Here is a 16,354-nt window from a genome sequence, read left to right as displayed (position 1 = left end):
TATTTATGAATGGCCTATGTCATCCACTGCTTCAATATTTAGGATTTGTTTTAAGTGGTTTATTTTCTTTGGGATTGTTACGTTTTTCTATTTCTTTATATGCATAGTGCATTCTGAGTTTTATTTTAGAAATAAAAAATCACATATTGTAGTTGTTAGGTTTGACACCAAATAGAGCAAGAGACAGAGGTAGACAAAACAAACCTTTATTGCCAGCATGGGAGGGTTGCAGGAGACTGTAAGGATCCTCTGAGGAGGAGCTTGGGAACGGGATTTTATTAGATTGGACTAGAGTGGAGTTAATACGGGCAGGCAATGTGTCATATCTTGAGAGGACTGGGAATTAGTTGGCGCATGTGCCTAACTTCTCCAGTTCTGCCTCTTATGCTGCTGGCAACAATCCCCAGGTGGGCCTCCCACATCCAGTTCCATGCTTACTCAGTTCAGCTGGGGGTTATAAGTTGACCACCAGTTGTCAATCCACTACAGTCCACCCCTGGTCAACTTGATAACCTTACACATTTCCTTAATCCATAGTCTCTAGTGGCAGATTTGTGAAAGTTAACATGTCCTAGTCTATTCACACTTATATTAATATAACAGTTACATATATAAATTCTCTTTTTTGTGCTCATTTCTGCACCAAAAGCAAAATATTTAAAGGGTGACCAAAATTCAAGGTTAAAAGACAATACTTTGATTAATTAAAACAAATATCTAAATTACAAACATATAGCTGATTACAAAACATACATCTAAATTACAAAACATATATTTGATTACAAACATATATCTAAGAACAACATAAAAAATTAAAAGAACTATTACAATCACAATTCTTACCTCCTGTTAACTTTTACAATGCATGGCAGACTCACAAATGGGGATCTCCTGCAATTCAAATACACTCTTATCTTCAGGTGAAAGACTTTAGTTGATTTTTTATTGTCCTGATTTTAACAATCGCGTTCTCCTCTATTTCAGCCTTGCAACCCAAAGCTCATTAGCACCACCCCTCTGGCCAAATGTTTCCTATCACTACTGGCTTTTTGCTCTTAATTTCAACATAGATCTGGCCAGAAGTTCTCAGCAGTAACCATGCCGCCATCCCAGCAATAGACTACACTGAAATTTTTGTTTCTCCAACAAGGCAATATCTCTAAACACAAGCAAAGTGCAGACCAACTTCTGCCAAAGCACAATATATTACCTGGGATCCAGCAGCCAATGCAGTCCTTCTCAACTGAAGCCTCCTGAGCTTCATCTTAATTGGTAGCATATCCATGAGTACTCTGATTTTCCAGGCTCCAACCAGAGTTTCCAACATAGTTTGCAGTATGCAAGGGCTGCCTCTTTGGCCAGTCTCTCAAAACATTTCCAAATTAATTCCAAAGGTTCTTAAGTCACATGGCCAGGCAACAGCACAACAATAACCCTACTCTCCCAATACCAATATTGTGTCGGTTTGTGGGTCATTTAGCAAGGTGAAACAATATAATACAGGGCACATATTTTATGATTTATAATAGTCACCCAAAGAATGATACACAAGAGAGTGCAGGAAATCTGTCCACACACTATAGACCAAGGAATCCAGCCGAAGGCCTGTTTCATGGATCTGTACTGGGAAGGCCCAAAGGTCAGTGGTGGAAGCTAGAAAGTCTGTGCCAGCGGGATGAAGGATCTGTGCTAGCAGGCTGAGGGATCTGCACTGGAGCCAGGAAGCGATGCTCAGAAGAACCAGATCTCCCCCGAAAGGTACCACTGCCATCCTCAGTAACAGTGAGGTCCTGAGCTCCTCCGATGATCAAGATGGCCGAGTTCCCATCACGGAAGCCAACACAGCAAGCTTCTCCAGGAGACAGTCAATGCACCATCTTCCCCTCCAAGCCAGGAAACGATGCTCAAAGTGAGGACAAGAGCTCCCCCAAAGTGAACCAAAGCCACTCTCGGTGCCAACGAGGTCCCGAGCTCCTTGGAGGATGAAAACAGCCAAGTTCATCAGGAAAGCCAGCAGAACCAACAGCTCCTTACAGCTTCTACCAGCTCCAACAGCCTTTCAGCTCCCAACGGCCTAACTTCTCCAGTTCTGCCTCTTATGCGGCTGGCAACAATTCCCAGGTGGGTCTCCCACACCCAGCACCACCCTTACTCAGTTTAGCTGGGGGTTATAAGTTGACCACCAGTTGTCAATCCACTACACTACCTATTTCCTCTTCTAGTAAATTTAGTGTTTCTGTTTTAATATTTAGATCTTTGATCCATTTTGACTTTAGTGCATGGTGATAGACATGGATCTAGTTTTAGTCTTCAGCATGTGTAAGGCCAGGTTTTACAGAACCATTTATTAAAGAGACTATCTTTCTTCCGGTAAACATGTTTGCCTCCTTGGTCAAAGATAAGGTGGCTGAGTGTGTTTGGAATTGTGTCTGCATCTTGTATTCTGTTCCACTGATCCTCAGGTCTGGTTTTTTTTTTCGCCAATACCACATTGATTTTATCCTAGTAGCTTTGTAGCCAAGAATTTCTTTTGCTATTCCAGTTCTCTTCTGGTTCCAAATGAATTTTAGGAATGTTTTCTCTAGTTCTGTGAGATATGCTAATGATTTTTTGATTGTGATTGCATTAAATCTGTATAATAGTTTTGGGAATATGGCCATTTTCACTATGTTGGTTCTTCCTATCCATGAGCAAGGGATATATTTCCACTTTTTCATATCTTCTTCAATCTCCTTTTTTAGAGTACTGTAGTTTTCAATGTATAGGTCTTTTACTTCTTTTGTTAGATTGATTCCTAAGTATTTCATTTTTTATGCTGTTGCAAAGGGTGTGAATTCCCTAATTTTTCTGAGTTTGTTGCTTGCGTACAGGACTGCTATTGATTTTTGAGTATCCAGTTACACTACTGAATTGGAATATTAAATCTACAAGTCTTTTGGTGGAGCTTTTGGGGGTCTTCTATGTACAGTGTCACTGCAAATAATAATAATTTAACTTCTTCCTTTCATAATCTTTATTCCTTTTATTTCTTTCTCTTGTGTAAATGCTCTGGCTAATGCTTCTAGAACTGTACTGAATAGCAGTGGTGATATTAGACATCCTTCTTTTGTTCCTGATTTTACAGTGAAAGCTTTCAGTTGTTGAACATTTAGGATGATGTCAGCTGTTGATTTGTCATAGGTGGCTTTTATCATATTAAGATAAAGACACTCTCTTCTAAATTTCTGTAGGTTTTTATCATGAATGGGTGATGCACTTTGTCAAATGCTTTTTCTGCAAATATTGAGATGATCGTGTGATTTTTGTCTTTGGTTCTGTTAATATGGTGTATTACATTTATTGATTTGCATATGTTGAACCATCCCTGCATCCCTGGGAGTAATCCAACTTGGTCATGGTGTATAATCTTCTTGATGATTTGCTGCATTATGTTTGCTAATATCTTTTTTTTTTTTTTTCCAGTACTGGGAATTGAACTCATGACCTCACACTTGCCAGGCAGGCACTGTGCCGCTGAGCTAAATCCCCAGCCCCTGTTTCCCAATATCTTATTGAAGATTTTTGCATCTATGTTCATTAGGGAGATTGATCTGTAGTTTGTTTGTTTGTTTGTTTGTTTTGTTGGGTTCTTCTTTGGTTTTGGAATCAGGGTAATACTTGCCTCCAGAAATGATTTTGGAAGTATTTTTCAATTTCCTTAAAGAGTTTCAGCATTAGTTCTCTAAACTGCTTGTAGAATTGCACAGAGAATCAGTCAGGACCTGGGCTTTTCTTTGTTGGTAATTTTCAGTTACATTTTCAATTTCGTTGGCTGACATCAGGTTATTCAGAACTTTTATATCTTCTTGATTCAGCTTTGCTAATTCATAATCTAGGAAATTATCCATTTCTCTTGTGTTTTCCATCTTCTTAGAATATAGGTTTTCATAGTAGGTATTGATGATCTTCTCAATTTCTGTAGGATCTATTGTGATTGCTCCCTTTTCATTCCTACTTGCTTTGTGTTTTTTCTTTCCTCTTTTTGATGAGATTGGCTAATGGTTTATCAATTTTATTTATTCTTTCAAAGAATGAATTTTTAATTCACTAATTCTTTGTATTGTTTTGTCAGGCCTAATTTCATTAATTTCTCTTCTTATATTTATAATTTTCTTCCTCATGTGGGCTTGGGATTTGATTTTTCTTTTTCTAGAAGTTTGAGGTTCAGCATTAAGTTGTTCATTTGAGCTCATTCTGTTTTCCTGATGTGAGACTTTATCACTATAAATTTCCCTCCTAAGGATTGCTTTCATTGCATCCCATAAATTTTGGTATGTTGTATCGGCATTATTGTTTAATTGTATATACTGTTTAATTTTGTCCTTAATTTCCTCTGTGACCCATTAGTTGTTCAGAAGTGTGTTAATTTCTACATGTTTATGTAGGTTTTGTGATTTCTTTTGTCATTAATTTCCAGTTTCATTGCACCATGATCAGATAGTATGCATGGGATGATGTCAATTCCTCTACATTTACTTAAACATGTTTTGTGGGCTAATATGTGGTCTATTTTGGAGAATGTCCCATGTACAGCTAAAAAGAATGTGTATTCTGATGTTTTGGGGTAGAACATTCTGTAGACATCTATCAAGTCCATTTGTTCACAGGCTTGGTTAATACTGATACTTGTTGATTTTTTTGTCTAGTTGATCTATTTGTCAGCTTGGGGTATTAAGGTCTCCCACTAGAACTATGTTAGTACTTGTTTGGTTTTTCATGTCTGTTAATATTTGTTTTATGTAGCTGGGTACCCTGGTGTTTGGTGCATATATATTTATGACTGTTATCTCTTCTTGGAATTTTCCACTAACATGTATGTAGTGACCTTCGTTGTTTCTCTTGATCAGTTTTGACTTAAAGTTTACATTGTCGGCAAATACAACAGCTACCCCTGTTTTTTTTCTGGGTTCCTGTGGCATGTAGGACTGTCTTCTATCTTTTGACTTTTAGTCTGTGAATTTATTTTTTGGTTGAATGTGTTTCTTGTATACAGTATATTGTTGGACCTTGTTTCCTGATTCATTCTGCCAGTCTACTTCTTTTGACTGGTGAGTTGAGACCATGTACATTGATGGTTGTAACTCCTATTTATTGGCTAATTTTTATACATTATTTTCCTGTTGTTGGTTCCTTTTCTTTCTCTTCTGTTTAATTGCTTGCCCTGTTTGGTGGCTTCTTTCTGTTGCTGTTTGTGTGTTTGTTGTCTTCATTATCTCTTTCTAATATATGCTTCAGAGCATTCCATAGAGCTGGTTTGGAGGTCATGAACTTCTTCAGTTGTTCTTTTTCATGGAAGTATCTTATTTCTCCATTGATTTTGAAACAGTTTTGCAGGGTACATCAATCTGGTGTAAAGATCATTTGCTTTAAGGACTTGAAATACCTCACTCCAGGCTCTCCTTGATTTGAGGGTTTGTGTTGAGAAGTCTGCTGTGATTCTGATGGGCTTTTCTTTATAGGTTATTTGTTTCATTTCTCTAGCTGCTTTTAGTATTTTGTTCTTGTGTTCAATTTCTGGAATCTTGATTATTATATGCCTTGGTGTAGATTTATTTTGGTCAGGTCTCTTTGGAGTTCTATATGCTTCATTTACTTGTATGTAAAAATTCTTTACCCATGTTTAGAAATTTTCCTGCCATTATTTCTGTGAAAAGATTTTTAATGGCTTTTAGGCTGTCTCCAGTTTTCTCACTTTCTCCAATCAATATGTTGTTCTTTGCTTCATCCTGTAGCGGTTGGATTGATTTTTCATGGCCCTTTGATATTTTTAAGATATCTTTCTTTTCCTGGTAACTAGTCACATTCCTGTCTTCTAGGTCTGATAGTCTATGCTTGCCCTCATTCAATCTGTTGTGTCTACTTTCAATAGAGTTTTTAATCTCCTGGATTTATTTGGATATATTTCATCAATTCCATTTCTTGTCTTCATTGGGCATTCATGGTTTCCATTGTTTTGCTAAGTGCCTCTATTTTTATCTGTATCTGCTTTAATGTATTTCACTTTAATCATCATTTTTGTACCTTAGATGTTATTTTTTTCTATGGCCTCTTCCATTTTTTTTTTCACTTCTGCTGCTATCATTTCAGAGAGTTCCAGTGGTTGGCTTCTGATTTCCTCTATATGTTTGTGCTCTGGGCTTGTCCTGTGTGGGCTGGGCATTTGGGGTTGCATTTTGCTTCTTCCTCTTGTCACTTTCTATCTTCTACTTTTTATTTTATTTTGTTTTCTGTGTTGATGCTTGTAGATTTTATCTTAGATACCCTTATCCCTGGTGTTGAGACTTTCCCAGATGTCTGTTCCCCAGGATGTTTTCTAGATGTAGGTGGTTCTTGGTCTCTATGTCTATACCAAGAACCTACTTTCCCAATGTTTAGGAATGTGGAGTTGGTATTTGACTCAAGACCTACTCCTTTGGTACTGGGCTATGGTGATGATTATGAACTCTACAGTTGTAGTGTTGTCATATAGGGGAGAAAGACCAGTTATAACAGGTATGACATCCTGGTCAAAGTAGTGCAGTTAGCAATAACAATAGAATCAAACACAACTTGGCTACTAACAAATTGTGGGAATTATTAGCCTGATATATTTCACCATAGGAGCAAGTTCTAGGATTATATAACCCAGCTTATGCCAGAGCTTGTATGCAACATTTTTCTCTTTGGTAGAGTGATTTTACCCTGTTGCGTGTGGGGGCTTAAGCGAGGTAGGGGGGTAGGATAGAGAGGTGGATGAGGTTAAATATAGTAGGAGCAAGGCTGGAGGGCATAGAATGATCATCTAACTTTTGGGTAACTGTAGGACACAAGAGGGAATGGATTGGGAAAGAACACCTAGAACTATTGATATGAACCAGATAGAGAAGAGAAAATGTTTACTCACATGAAAGTATCATAAAATCAAGTGAAATAGTTGATGAAAGTGAAGAGGATGAGTAGAATAAAATGAAAATTGCCTTGCACTTGCCAGGCAGGTGCTGTGCCACTGAGCTAAATCCCCAGCCCTCTACTAATAGCTTTTTGAGGATGATCAAATTTCATCTTACTTGGCACCAGAAAATAAAAACTTTTCTGGTGGGGGAGAAACTTTATAGAGGTAAAAACATGAGGTAAAACATTTCATCAAAGCTCAGATTTCACTGCATGCCAGAGAATTCATACTGGTGAAAAAGATCCATGTAAAAAATGTAGCAAAAAAATGCAGCAATCAAATTTCACATCTTACTCTGCACCAAACAATGTATACTGGAAAGAAACTTTACAGATACAAAGAACATGGCAAAATCATTTATTGAAGCTGAAGTTTTATTCAATACCAGAGAATTTGTACTGGAAAGAAATCTTACAAATGGAAAGAATGTGGTAGAGCCTTTCTAAAAATCTCAAATCTTATTAAGTACCAGCAAATTCACACTAGAGAGATAACATACCAATGTGTAGAATGTAACAGAGTCTTTGGTGGAAGATCAACTCCTGCTCAATGGCAGAGAATTCATACCAGAAAGAAACACTACAAATGTCCAAAATGTGGCAAAGATTTTACCCAGTATTTATATCTTAAAAAGCATCACAGCATTCATGTTTGATAAAAATGTGGATGTGAAGGTTTTTGGACATGCCTGTAACCATTTTCAGGTCATCAGTAGTGAAGAATTTGTCCTGTAGAGAAACCCCACAAAAGAATATAGAAATGGAATTTTTTTGGTACCAGGAAACAAACTCAGGACCTTGTGTTTGTGGAAATGTATTTAAAGAAAGTGCAGTCTCAAAATGAGAGACAAGCCCAGGTATGCTGGCACATACCTGTAAGCCTAGCATTCTGGAGGCTAAGGCAGGAGAACTGACATGAATTTGAGGTCAGGCTGGGGTACAGAGTGAGTTCTAGGCTGCCTGAATTACGGAGTGAGACCCTGCCTCAAAAAAAAAAAAAAATAGAGACAATATAATACATAAAAACAAAAGTAGGTCTTTACTCATATCTCACCCTTTAATGTATATGAGAGAAATATTACTGGAGGGAAATACAATTATGGATAATGGGGCAAATAGTAATTGTTGCTTAAAACTTAGTGGACATCGAGCTGGAGAGATAGCTCAGCGGCACAAGCGCCTGCCTGGCAAACGCAAGGTCCTGAGTTCCATTCCTGGAACCAAAACAACAACAACAACAACAACAAAAACTTAGGGGACATCAATAGTTGATGTGGCAGAAAACAAAGACCTTCACAGATATTAAAACTGTGTATATAACTTATCTCTGAAGTGATACAAACTTAGCTTGGCATGGTGGCACACACCTGTAATCCCAGCACTCTAAAGGCTGAGGCAGGAAGATCACTACAAATTCTAGGTCAGCTTAGACTACATAGTGAGTTCAAGGCCAGCCTGGACTACACAGAGAGACCCTGTCTCAAAAAAACCAAACCCACCCCCTAAAAATGAAGTGATGTAAACTCATTAAAAATCACTGTTATTTAACAGCTTCCATTCAGAGAACTGGAGAAAGCTGAATTCTCAAACTGGTTATTGTAGATTGCTTCCTTGGTTTCTAAACTTTGTGCTTCCTCCAGAGAACATACAGTGAGTTTTGAATTACTGTCTTGAGATTTTTTTTGTAATCTTAAAGATTTTTAGTAAATGAAAGTGCATGGGTCCTACTTGTTGGGACTTGTTGGTCTCTTGGTGGTTCCCGGGAGGAAACAGTGAGGGTATTTAGAAAATAAAGACAAGAAACAAGAGCTGAGATCAGGTGGTGGCCTCTTACTAGATGGAAAAGAGGAATAGGGGCGTTTATTTACATTTTTTCAAGGTTAGTAAGAGTAGACACAAGGCTGCCTAGCAACTAATGACTGAAATTGTCTAGGTAGGATGTTTTTCTCAGGACTGAGGTAGCTTAACTGCTTTAGGCACTCTGGCTCTATCCTGCTCTCACAAATATGACCAATTTCCAACTTCAGCTGCTCCCAGTACCTCCTGGGTTATAGTGTTGACTATTGAATGACATGTTATTTTACCACACATATTAAACTCTTCCACCTATGTAAGCTTGAAGGTAACAAATGGTAATAACATATGGGAGAAATTAGATTTTAGCAATCTTTTTTCACATTAATCTTTTTATGAAGCTTAAGATAATTGACACCATCATTTCTATGAGCCATAATTAATTTATTTCTCTTTTTTGTTTTTACTGGGATACTATGGTGGCTGTATAAAAAAACAAACCTTTGTTTTTTCAGTCCTTAATTATGTATACTTATTTATCCTATTTTTTACATGTCAGCCCTTTGGGGCTACAAAGTGCTCACTGATCTTGGCATTAATTTACATTAACTGGCATATAAATACATTATCATCTAATAAATCATTTTCCATAGAACTTCACAATTACTATGTATACATATGAATTTATGTATGGAAATATCTCTTGAGAAAACAGATTGATTTAAACAAAAGATAATTTTAGAATACTTGACATACTTTACTACCAAATTTAATAAACTTTACATATCATTTTATTTTGTTGTTCTTTTTTTAAGACAGGGTCCTTCTTTATAGTGCAGGCTGGCCTTGAACTTACTATGTAGCCCAAACTGACCTTGAATTTGCAGTGATCCTCCTGCCTCAGCCTCTTGAGTCCTGGGATTACAGTCATGTGTCACCACACCTGGATTTACATATCATTTTAAAAGTTTTGTTCTACCCACACTGAATTTATTTATTGAATACAGCATTGTCAGTCATTTTTTTGTTTGTTTGTTTGTTTTTTTGTGGTACTGGGGATTGAACTCACGACCTTGCACTTGCCAGGCAGGCACTTATGCCACTGAGCTATATCCCCAGCCCTGAATATAGCATTGTTTATGGTTTATAACCTACTCATGCTTAATCTGAACTTTTTTTCTTTTGCTGTTACTCAACCAAGACCTAATAAAGCCTACTTTATCAGTATTTAGGAAATACCATGTCTTTCACCTGTCTATGTAGTTGAGGAATTTTCTTTATTATAACTGTGGTCAAAAATTAATCTGAGTATATAATTTCATGCTAACTACATTAAGATATTGCCTTTAATTGGTATATGTCATTATTTTCCTAAGGAGAACAGTTTTAAGTCTAATTTAATTTTCTGTTTCTTTAAATTGACAAGATTTTTATGTAATTTAATGTAATTTAGTGATTTTATGTAATTTAATGTATTCATTGAAGCAGTTTGTTTAGATGAAAATTGATAAAGCTTCATAAATAATCAGGCTTTGATATTTGTATGAAATAAATGAACACATGAAACAGTGCTAAGTATGACTCAGATCCTCTATAAAGAGGAGATAAGTAACCCTATTACCATGAGCTCAGTGCTCCATTGAACAGAATGAGAAACACAAGGTGAAAACTACATTCTATTAATTATACTGTGGAGAGAGACACTGAACCCAAGGCCACATACAGGGTAGTCTCAGTCTCCTAATTACCTCAGTTATGTCAGTGACCCTTTAATTTACTCTTTAGTTATATATGTACCATGGATATCCCCTCCAGTGCCTGTTAGGGTGCACTTGTCCCCTCTGTGCTATCTCACATGGAAATTATTCATTTATGTGAGTAGTTTGGAATTTTTCTACTACTAGGCTGAATTGGATTGTTGAGGTTCCTTTAACACAGTAATTGTAATTATGGGGTATAGTATGATGTTTCAATTGATATCTACATTATATAGTCAAATCATAGCAGGCAGTATAACTATTACCTAAAACAGTGTGTCTTATGGTGAAAATAGGCAGGATAATTTAATTTGTAACATATGACACATTATTATGTATAGTTACCCTATTATGTATTAGAACACTACAGCTTATTTTTCCAACCTGAATATTACTATTGTTCTCTATCTACTTTCCATTCTACTCACTACCAGTAGATCAGTGTTTGTTTTACATTTTACATGTGAGTATACACACTTTGCCTAACTTGTTTCACGCTGCACTAAGTTCTGTAATTTCACCCATCTTCTTGCCTGTAATAAAACTTCATTTTTATGCCTCATTCTGTATGTGTGTCCCATTGTCTTCATCCATTCATCTGTTGGCGAGTGTTTATGTTGCTGCCGTATCTTGACTACTGTGAACAGCACTGCAAAGACTTTGGGAGTATAGACTCTGTTTAGTATGTGAACTCCATTTCTTTTGGGTCTGTATCTAGTGGTCAGACTGCTGGGTAATACAGCAGTTCCGATTTTAGAGTTGACACGACACTTAAGAGAATTAGGAAATGGAAAAGTATTCCTCTTCTTCAATTCAGCTGGTACCACGTGTGCAACCTTGGAATCGCTGTGTTTTCTCCATGTGTTAGTAACATGGGTGATGCATTTTCTGAGATGATGCATGGTTCTGAGGAAACTCAAAACCATGTTTTTGGTAGTGGCTATACTCAGATTCATCTCCACCAACAGTGGGGAAAGGTCTCTTTGTCTAGATCAAATCAACAGTTATGTTCTGCATCTCAATGCAGCTGCTCTCTGCAGGGATGTGATATCACTATGATGTTGGTGTGCATTTGCCTATGGTTACTGATATCAAGAATTATGTCTGTTTATCTTCCACCTACTTTAAATGAAATTATTTGAGATTATTTGTGGCTATTTCTATTGGAGTCTGCACTGTTAATAATGTTAATTACTATGGTGAATAAATAATTTTCAATGGGAATTTTAAAAATTCTTCTTCCAGCTGGGTGTAATGGCACACACCTATAATCCTAGCATTTGGGAAGCTGAGGCAGGAGGATCACCATGAATCTGAGGCCAGCTTAGGCTACATAAGTGAGTTCAAGGCCAGCCTGTACTAGACAATGAGACCCCCATCTCAAAACAAAACAAAAAAACCACAGCACTTGCCTGCCAAGTGCGAGGCCCTGAGTTCAATTTCCAGTACCAAAAAAACAAAAACACCAAAAAACCCTCTCTTCTTCAATAAACTTACCTTGTCACATTTGCTACTTTTATAGATTCTTTCTATATAAGTAGTTTAATACCTCCTAATTATCAACAAAGTGTTACTGGAAAATCTGATCAAAATCCTCATCATTGCATCATCCTCAGTTTGTCTGATACAAACCACAATTACATTTTGTCTTTTTGCTTGAGTTAGTTTCATTAAGAAAACTGCCTCAACATTTACTCCCAACCAAGGTAAGGTCAGATTGTACAAAATGTGCTTTATTTTCTTATTTGACATGTCACAATATTGGGTTAACATTATTCCCTACTTATTGAAGACTGGTGAGGCCCGCAATCTCCTCAATGAGTGGACAGCAAAGGCTTAATTAAATGAGACAACTGAAATTATTTCAGGGCTCCAAGAGGATCCCTCTCTCTCAGAATTTAAGATTCTCTGGGTTAAGACAAAGAACTTCCCGGGGCAGCCCATATTTATTTGGTATTTAAACAAAGGAAGGGAATGCTGAAGAAAATGCAGGAATCTTGGCAGGACTTGGGAATCCCGTTGTTGTATAATTTCTCCAAGTTATATATTATGTTCATTTAGGAGAACTATGTTATCTCCAGGAAGGCCTTCAGCACAGGAGTGAGATGTCTGCATCTAGTCTTTTAGTTAACTGAGGTTGGAGCCAAATGTCCTCAGCTGTGGCCTTATCTTGTCCTTTGAGGTGTCCCAACTTCACAGGCCAATACAGGCCTTAGCAGGGACCAGTGATTCATAGAGGTTCACTTACTATGAGTCTGCTACCCATCTCCAGATAAAGGCCTAGGCCTCGGGCAAACACATAGTCATGAAAAGCCAACTGGTTAATAACAAATCCTGCTCAGAACTGCTTCATAGTGGTCTCCATCATCACATATGTTTGGAACATACTGTGTACTCATCAAGGTTTTTTTTTTTTGTTTTTTTTTTTTGGTACTTGGAACCAAACTCAGGACCTTGTGCTTGCCAGGCCAGTGCTTGTGCCTCTGAGCTATATCCCCAGCCCTCATTAAGGATTTTAAAAGCTAACATGTGTATTTTGGAACTAAGTTAACATAGAAAAATAATTTTAAGAACAATATAGAAATACATTTGTACAATGAATACATAACTGGTAACATTTAAAAGGTTCCATACATGGAAAGATTATTTGAGAAACAAAAAAATTTTTAATTTAAAAAGTGGAATGTAAGTATGTCAGAAAGGGGTGTGTCTGGTACCACAATTCATATAAAACAAGCCCACAAGCTAAGAAATAACATCAAAATATGATATTTTAATGCAGTCCTAATATCCCTAATTATTATAAATTGACTTTTGTGTGTTGTTAATATGCATTTTTGGCATCATTGTTAGAAGCTTCTGTTTCTACCACAGATTTCTGAACCTCAATATTGTAGGTTTCTACTTCATTTTCAAATAAATGTGATGAAAACACCCTTTGTTCACACTGTTAGTAATGCCTGATGATAGCCCTGAGGGACAGCAGTAGAAAAGTGCTTGTTTGTTGTTCTAGGACTGCAAACTTAGGTGAAGTGTCTTTAGCAAGTGACTTCAGGCAGTGTGAGAATGCATAGGTACCTGAGTCCTGCCTAGAATTTCCTGCACATGGGTACAGGCCTGCTGCGGCAGGAGAGCCTTCTTTGGTCTGCACCCAGATCATCATGCAATAGTTTGTCCTGTGGTTCAACATTTCATAAAATCCACATTTGTGTCTCAGAGGGATGCTTTCAGAGCACAGACTGACTCATCACACATTGCTGCCACCTGGTTCCTAACCCCTCATGGTAACTCTTTATGCCTCCAAAATAGAAAAGGCCCTTGCCATGCCATTGCTCCTGAGTTCACTCATCAAAGTCCTACAAAGCTAGTTAGATATTTTTTGTTATATCTGCACCCTCAGGTCCACAATCTACCAGGTTCTCCATCAACGTAGATTTCTTTACCACCGTACATAACCACATGTGCCTGAAGGAGCATAGGAACACAAATCAGTGCTTTCACTGAATCCCGTCCATGTTCCAAGCACATTCCTCTAAACTGTCATTCTTTTCTCTTTGTGCCACGAATCCAACTCAGGACCTTGCATTTGCTGGGCAGGCGCTGTACCTCTGAGCTGTATCAGTGGCCCTAAGCTGTCTTTTCCCCACCTGAGACCTTCTTGTGCATAGGATATGTTCAGGTTGCAGCTTGGGCACTGAATTCCAGCTTACACTGGAGTTCAGGTGCTGATGAGGGCTGGTCCAGGGGATAAGAGAGGCAATCCTCACACCTCAAAATAAGGTAAGAGATTACAGTGCCTTCCTTCTTAGAGCACCGATTTGACAAAACATTTCATTGTCAGATCTTTCTGCTACTCCAGAATAAATACTAATGCTGTGGAAAGGAAAACGATGCTTCTTATACCTTTTCACCTCAATGTGTCTTTCCAACAGCTGGCATTTATCACTTTTCACATAAACTACTATCATATCTCCTTTGCTATAGAATGCTGGGAGCTTAACTTTAGTAGGTATCCATGTCCAAAATACTAAACTGACCTCTACCATAAAACATAAGCTTAGTTTTCTGAATAAAGAAAAGTAGCAACACCAGGCATGGTGGCTCATGCCTGAAATCCCAGCACTTGGGAGGCTGAGCCGGAAGGATCACTCCAAGCCTGGGTTACATAGTGAGTTCAAGGCCATCCTGAATTACATAGTGAGAACTTGTCTTAAAACAAAATAAAGTAGTAAACTGAGATAAGCCTCCCAAATGCCAGGAGAAATTTGGAATAACAAGATATAGATGGTTCTATTAATTCTTCTTACTTGGGGAGTAATTACTATTTTGACATCATATATGCAAGGGGTTGTGCATGATTGGTTGTATAAGAGTTTACTTTGGCTTTGCAATAATCCCTCAGTGGCTTTTTTGTGATACATATAGTATGCTAGCTTAGGTAAGAAATAAAATTCTGTTTTTCATATTTTTGGCAAGTTTTCCACATTAAAATTGAGATGACTGAGGGATGCCTGGACATTAGCAAATCAATGTTCTGGGTTTATCTATGAATGACTGATATATAGGGCAGTAAATTAAGAGATGAACCACCTCACTGTGAGTGGCACCAACCAATAGGCCTACAGCCTAGATGGAATAAAAAGGGAAAGAAGAAAGTTTGCTCATTTGGACAAGCTCCACTCTTCTTTTGAGGGCACTCCTTTTGCTGCCATTGCCTTTGCAATATCAGTCTCCAGTTTCTTGAGCTTTCCAACACAGACTTGAACCCACACAACTCTACATTGAGCTTCCTGGCCTTCAACTCTGGACTAGTGCTGCATCTTTGATTCCTCTTCCTCTACAGCTTCCACCTTGTTAGACTCAATAGCTACTGGATCTTCTGTCCCTCCACCAGTGTCCAGATAGCCACCATAGACTCTCCCACTCATGATCCTGTAGCCTGTTCAATCCCCTTGCATAATTATATATACATTTTTTATTGATTTGTTTCCTCCAGAGAACCCTAGGAAATACAGACATTAGTGGTTACAGAGCAGCCAGATTGTAAGGTGGAATTTCTCTAATTGGTTTAATTATTCTTGGAGTTGACTCATATTCTATGAGACCCAGAGCTGCTAGGAGCTCTTGTTCTCATAATGTACAGAGTGCTGATTATCTGTGGTGTGAATGGTTTAAATACCTGACACAGATCCATTTGACTACCAATTCTCCATTGTGAGATGCAGAGAATGTAGTGATTTTTATGGACAATAATTTCAAACATTTTCAGAAGTGTAAGAAATATAGTGATACTATAGTGACATTGTGTATAACAACCATTGTTAATGTTCTATCACCATGTTTTGAAATTCTGTATCATTTTTATTGCTCTCTATGCTCTTTGTTTTGTTTATGTATGTGTTGTGTTGGTTTTTTTAAAAATGAAAAACAAAATTTATACGTATATATAAGAATAGCTGGAATAGGTGTATTGCTGATGTCTGTGGTTTACTGAGAGGAACAGTCAATGCAAAAAATTTTCTTTTTTCTTGACCAATTTTACATGCTTGAATTTGGTAATTAGAATGATTGACCTGAAAACAATATGCAGTATAAGAATCACTGCTGAACTCCTACCATTTTGTATGGCGAAGCTCTGCATCATTTTCAATGTTTTTTTTTTTTTGTTTTTCTCCGGTACCGGGAACCGAACTCACGACCTTGCGCTTGCCAGGCAGGCGCTTTTGCCGCTGAGCTAAATCCCCAGTCCCTCTCTCCCTCTTGAAAGGAAGATTATCACAGGTGAAGCGTGAAGGAGCCAAGCAGGAACAATAAGAAATGCAGCCCTAAGAGAC

At 37.6% G+C, this 16,354-nt stretch overlaps 1 protein-coding gene across 1 annotated transcript in view; it reads right to left on the bottom strand.

Moving 5' to 3' along the window:
* Nucleotides 1-6,224: 6,224 nt before the first annotated feature.
* LOC102009861 (zinc finger protein 420-like) overlaps nucleotides 6,225-16,354 on the bottom strand; it is a 29,204-nt gene continuing 19,074 nt past the window's right edge. The window contains exon 4 of the mRNA XM_013515505.1: nucleotides 6,225-7,711. Coding sequence (XP_013370959.1) covers nucleotides 7,671-7,711 — 41 coding nt within the window. The 3' untranslated portion in view covers nucleotides 6,225-7,670. The remainder of the gene's footprint in view (nucleotides 7,712-16,354) is intronic.

Source organism: Chinchilla lanigera, unplaced genomic scaffold (genome assembly GCF_000276665.1).
Source record: "Chinchilla lanigera isolate Chin_1 unplaced genomic scaffold, ChiLan1.0 scaffold00028, whole genome shotgun sequence".
NCBI classification, from domain to species: domain Eukaryota; kingdom Metazoa; phylum Chordata; class Mammalia; order Rodentia; family Chinchillidae; genus Chinchilla; species Chinchilla lanigera.
This window is presented reverse-complemented; position numbering and strand designations above follow the sequence as displayed.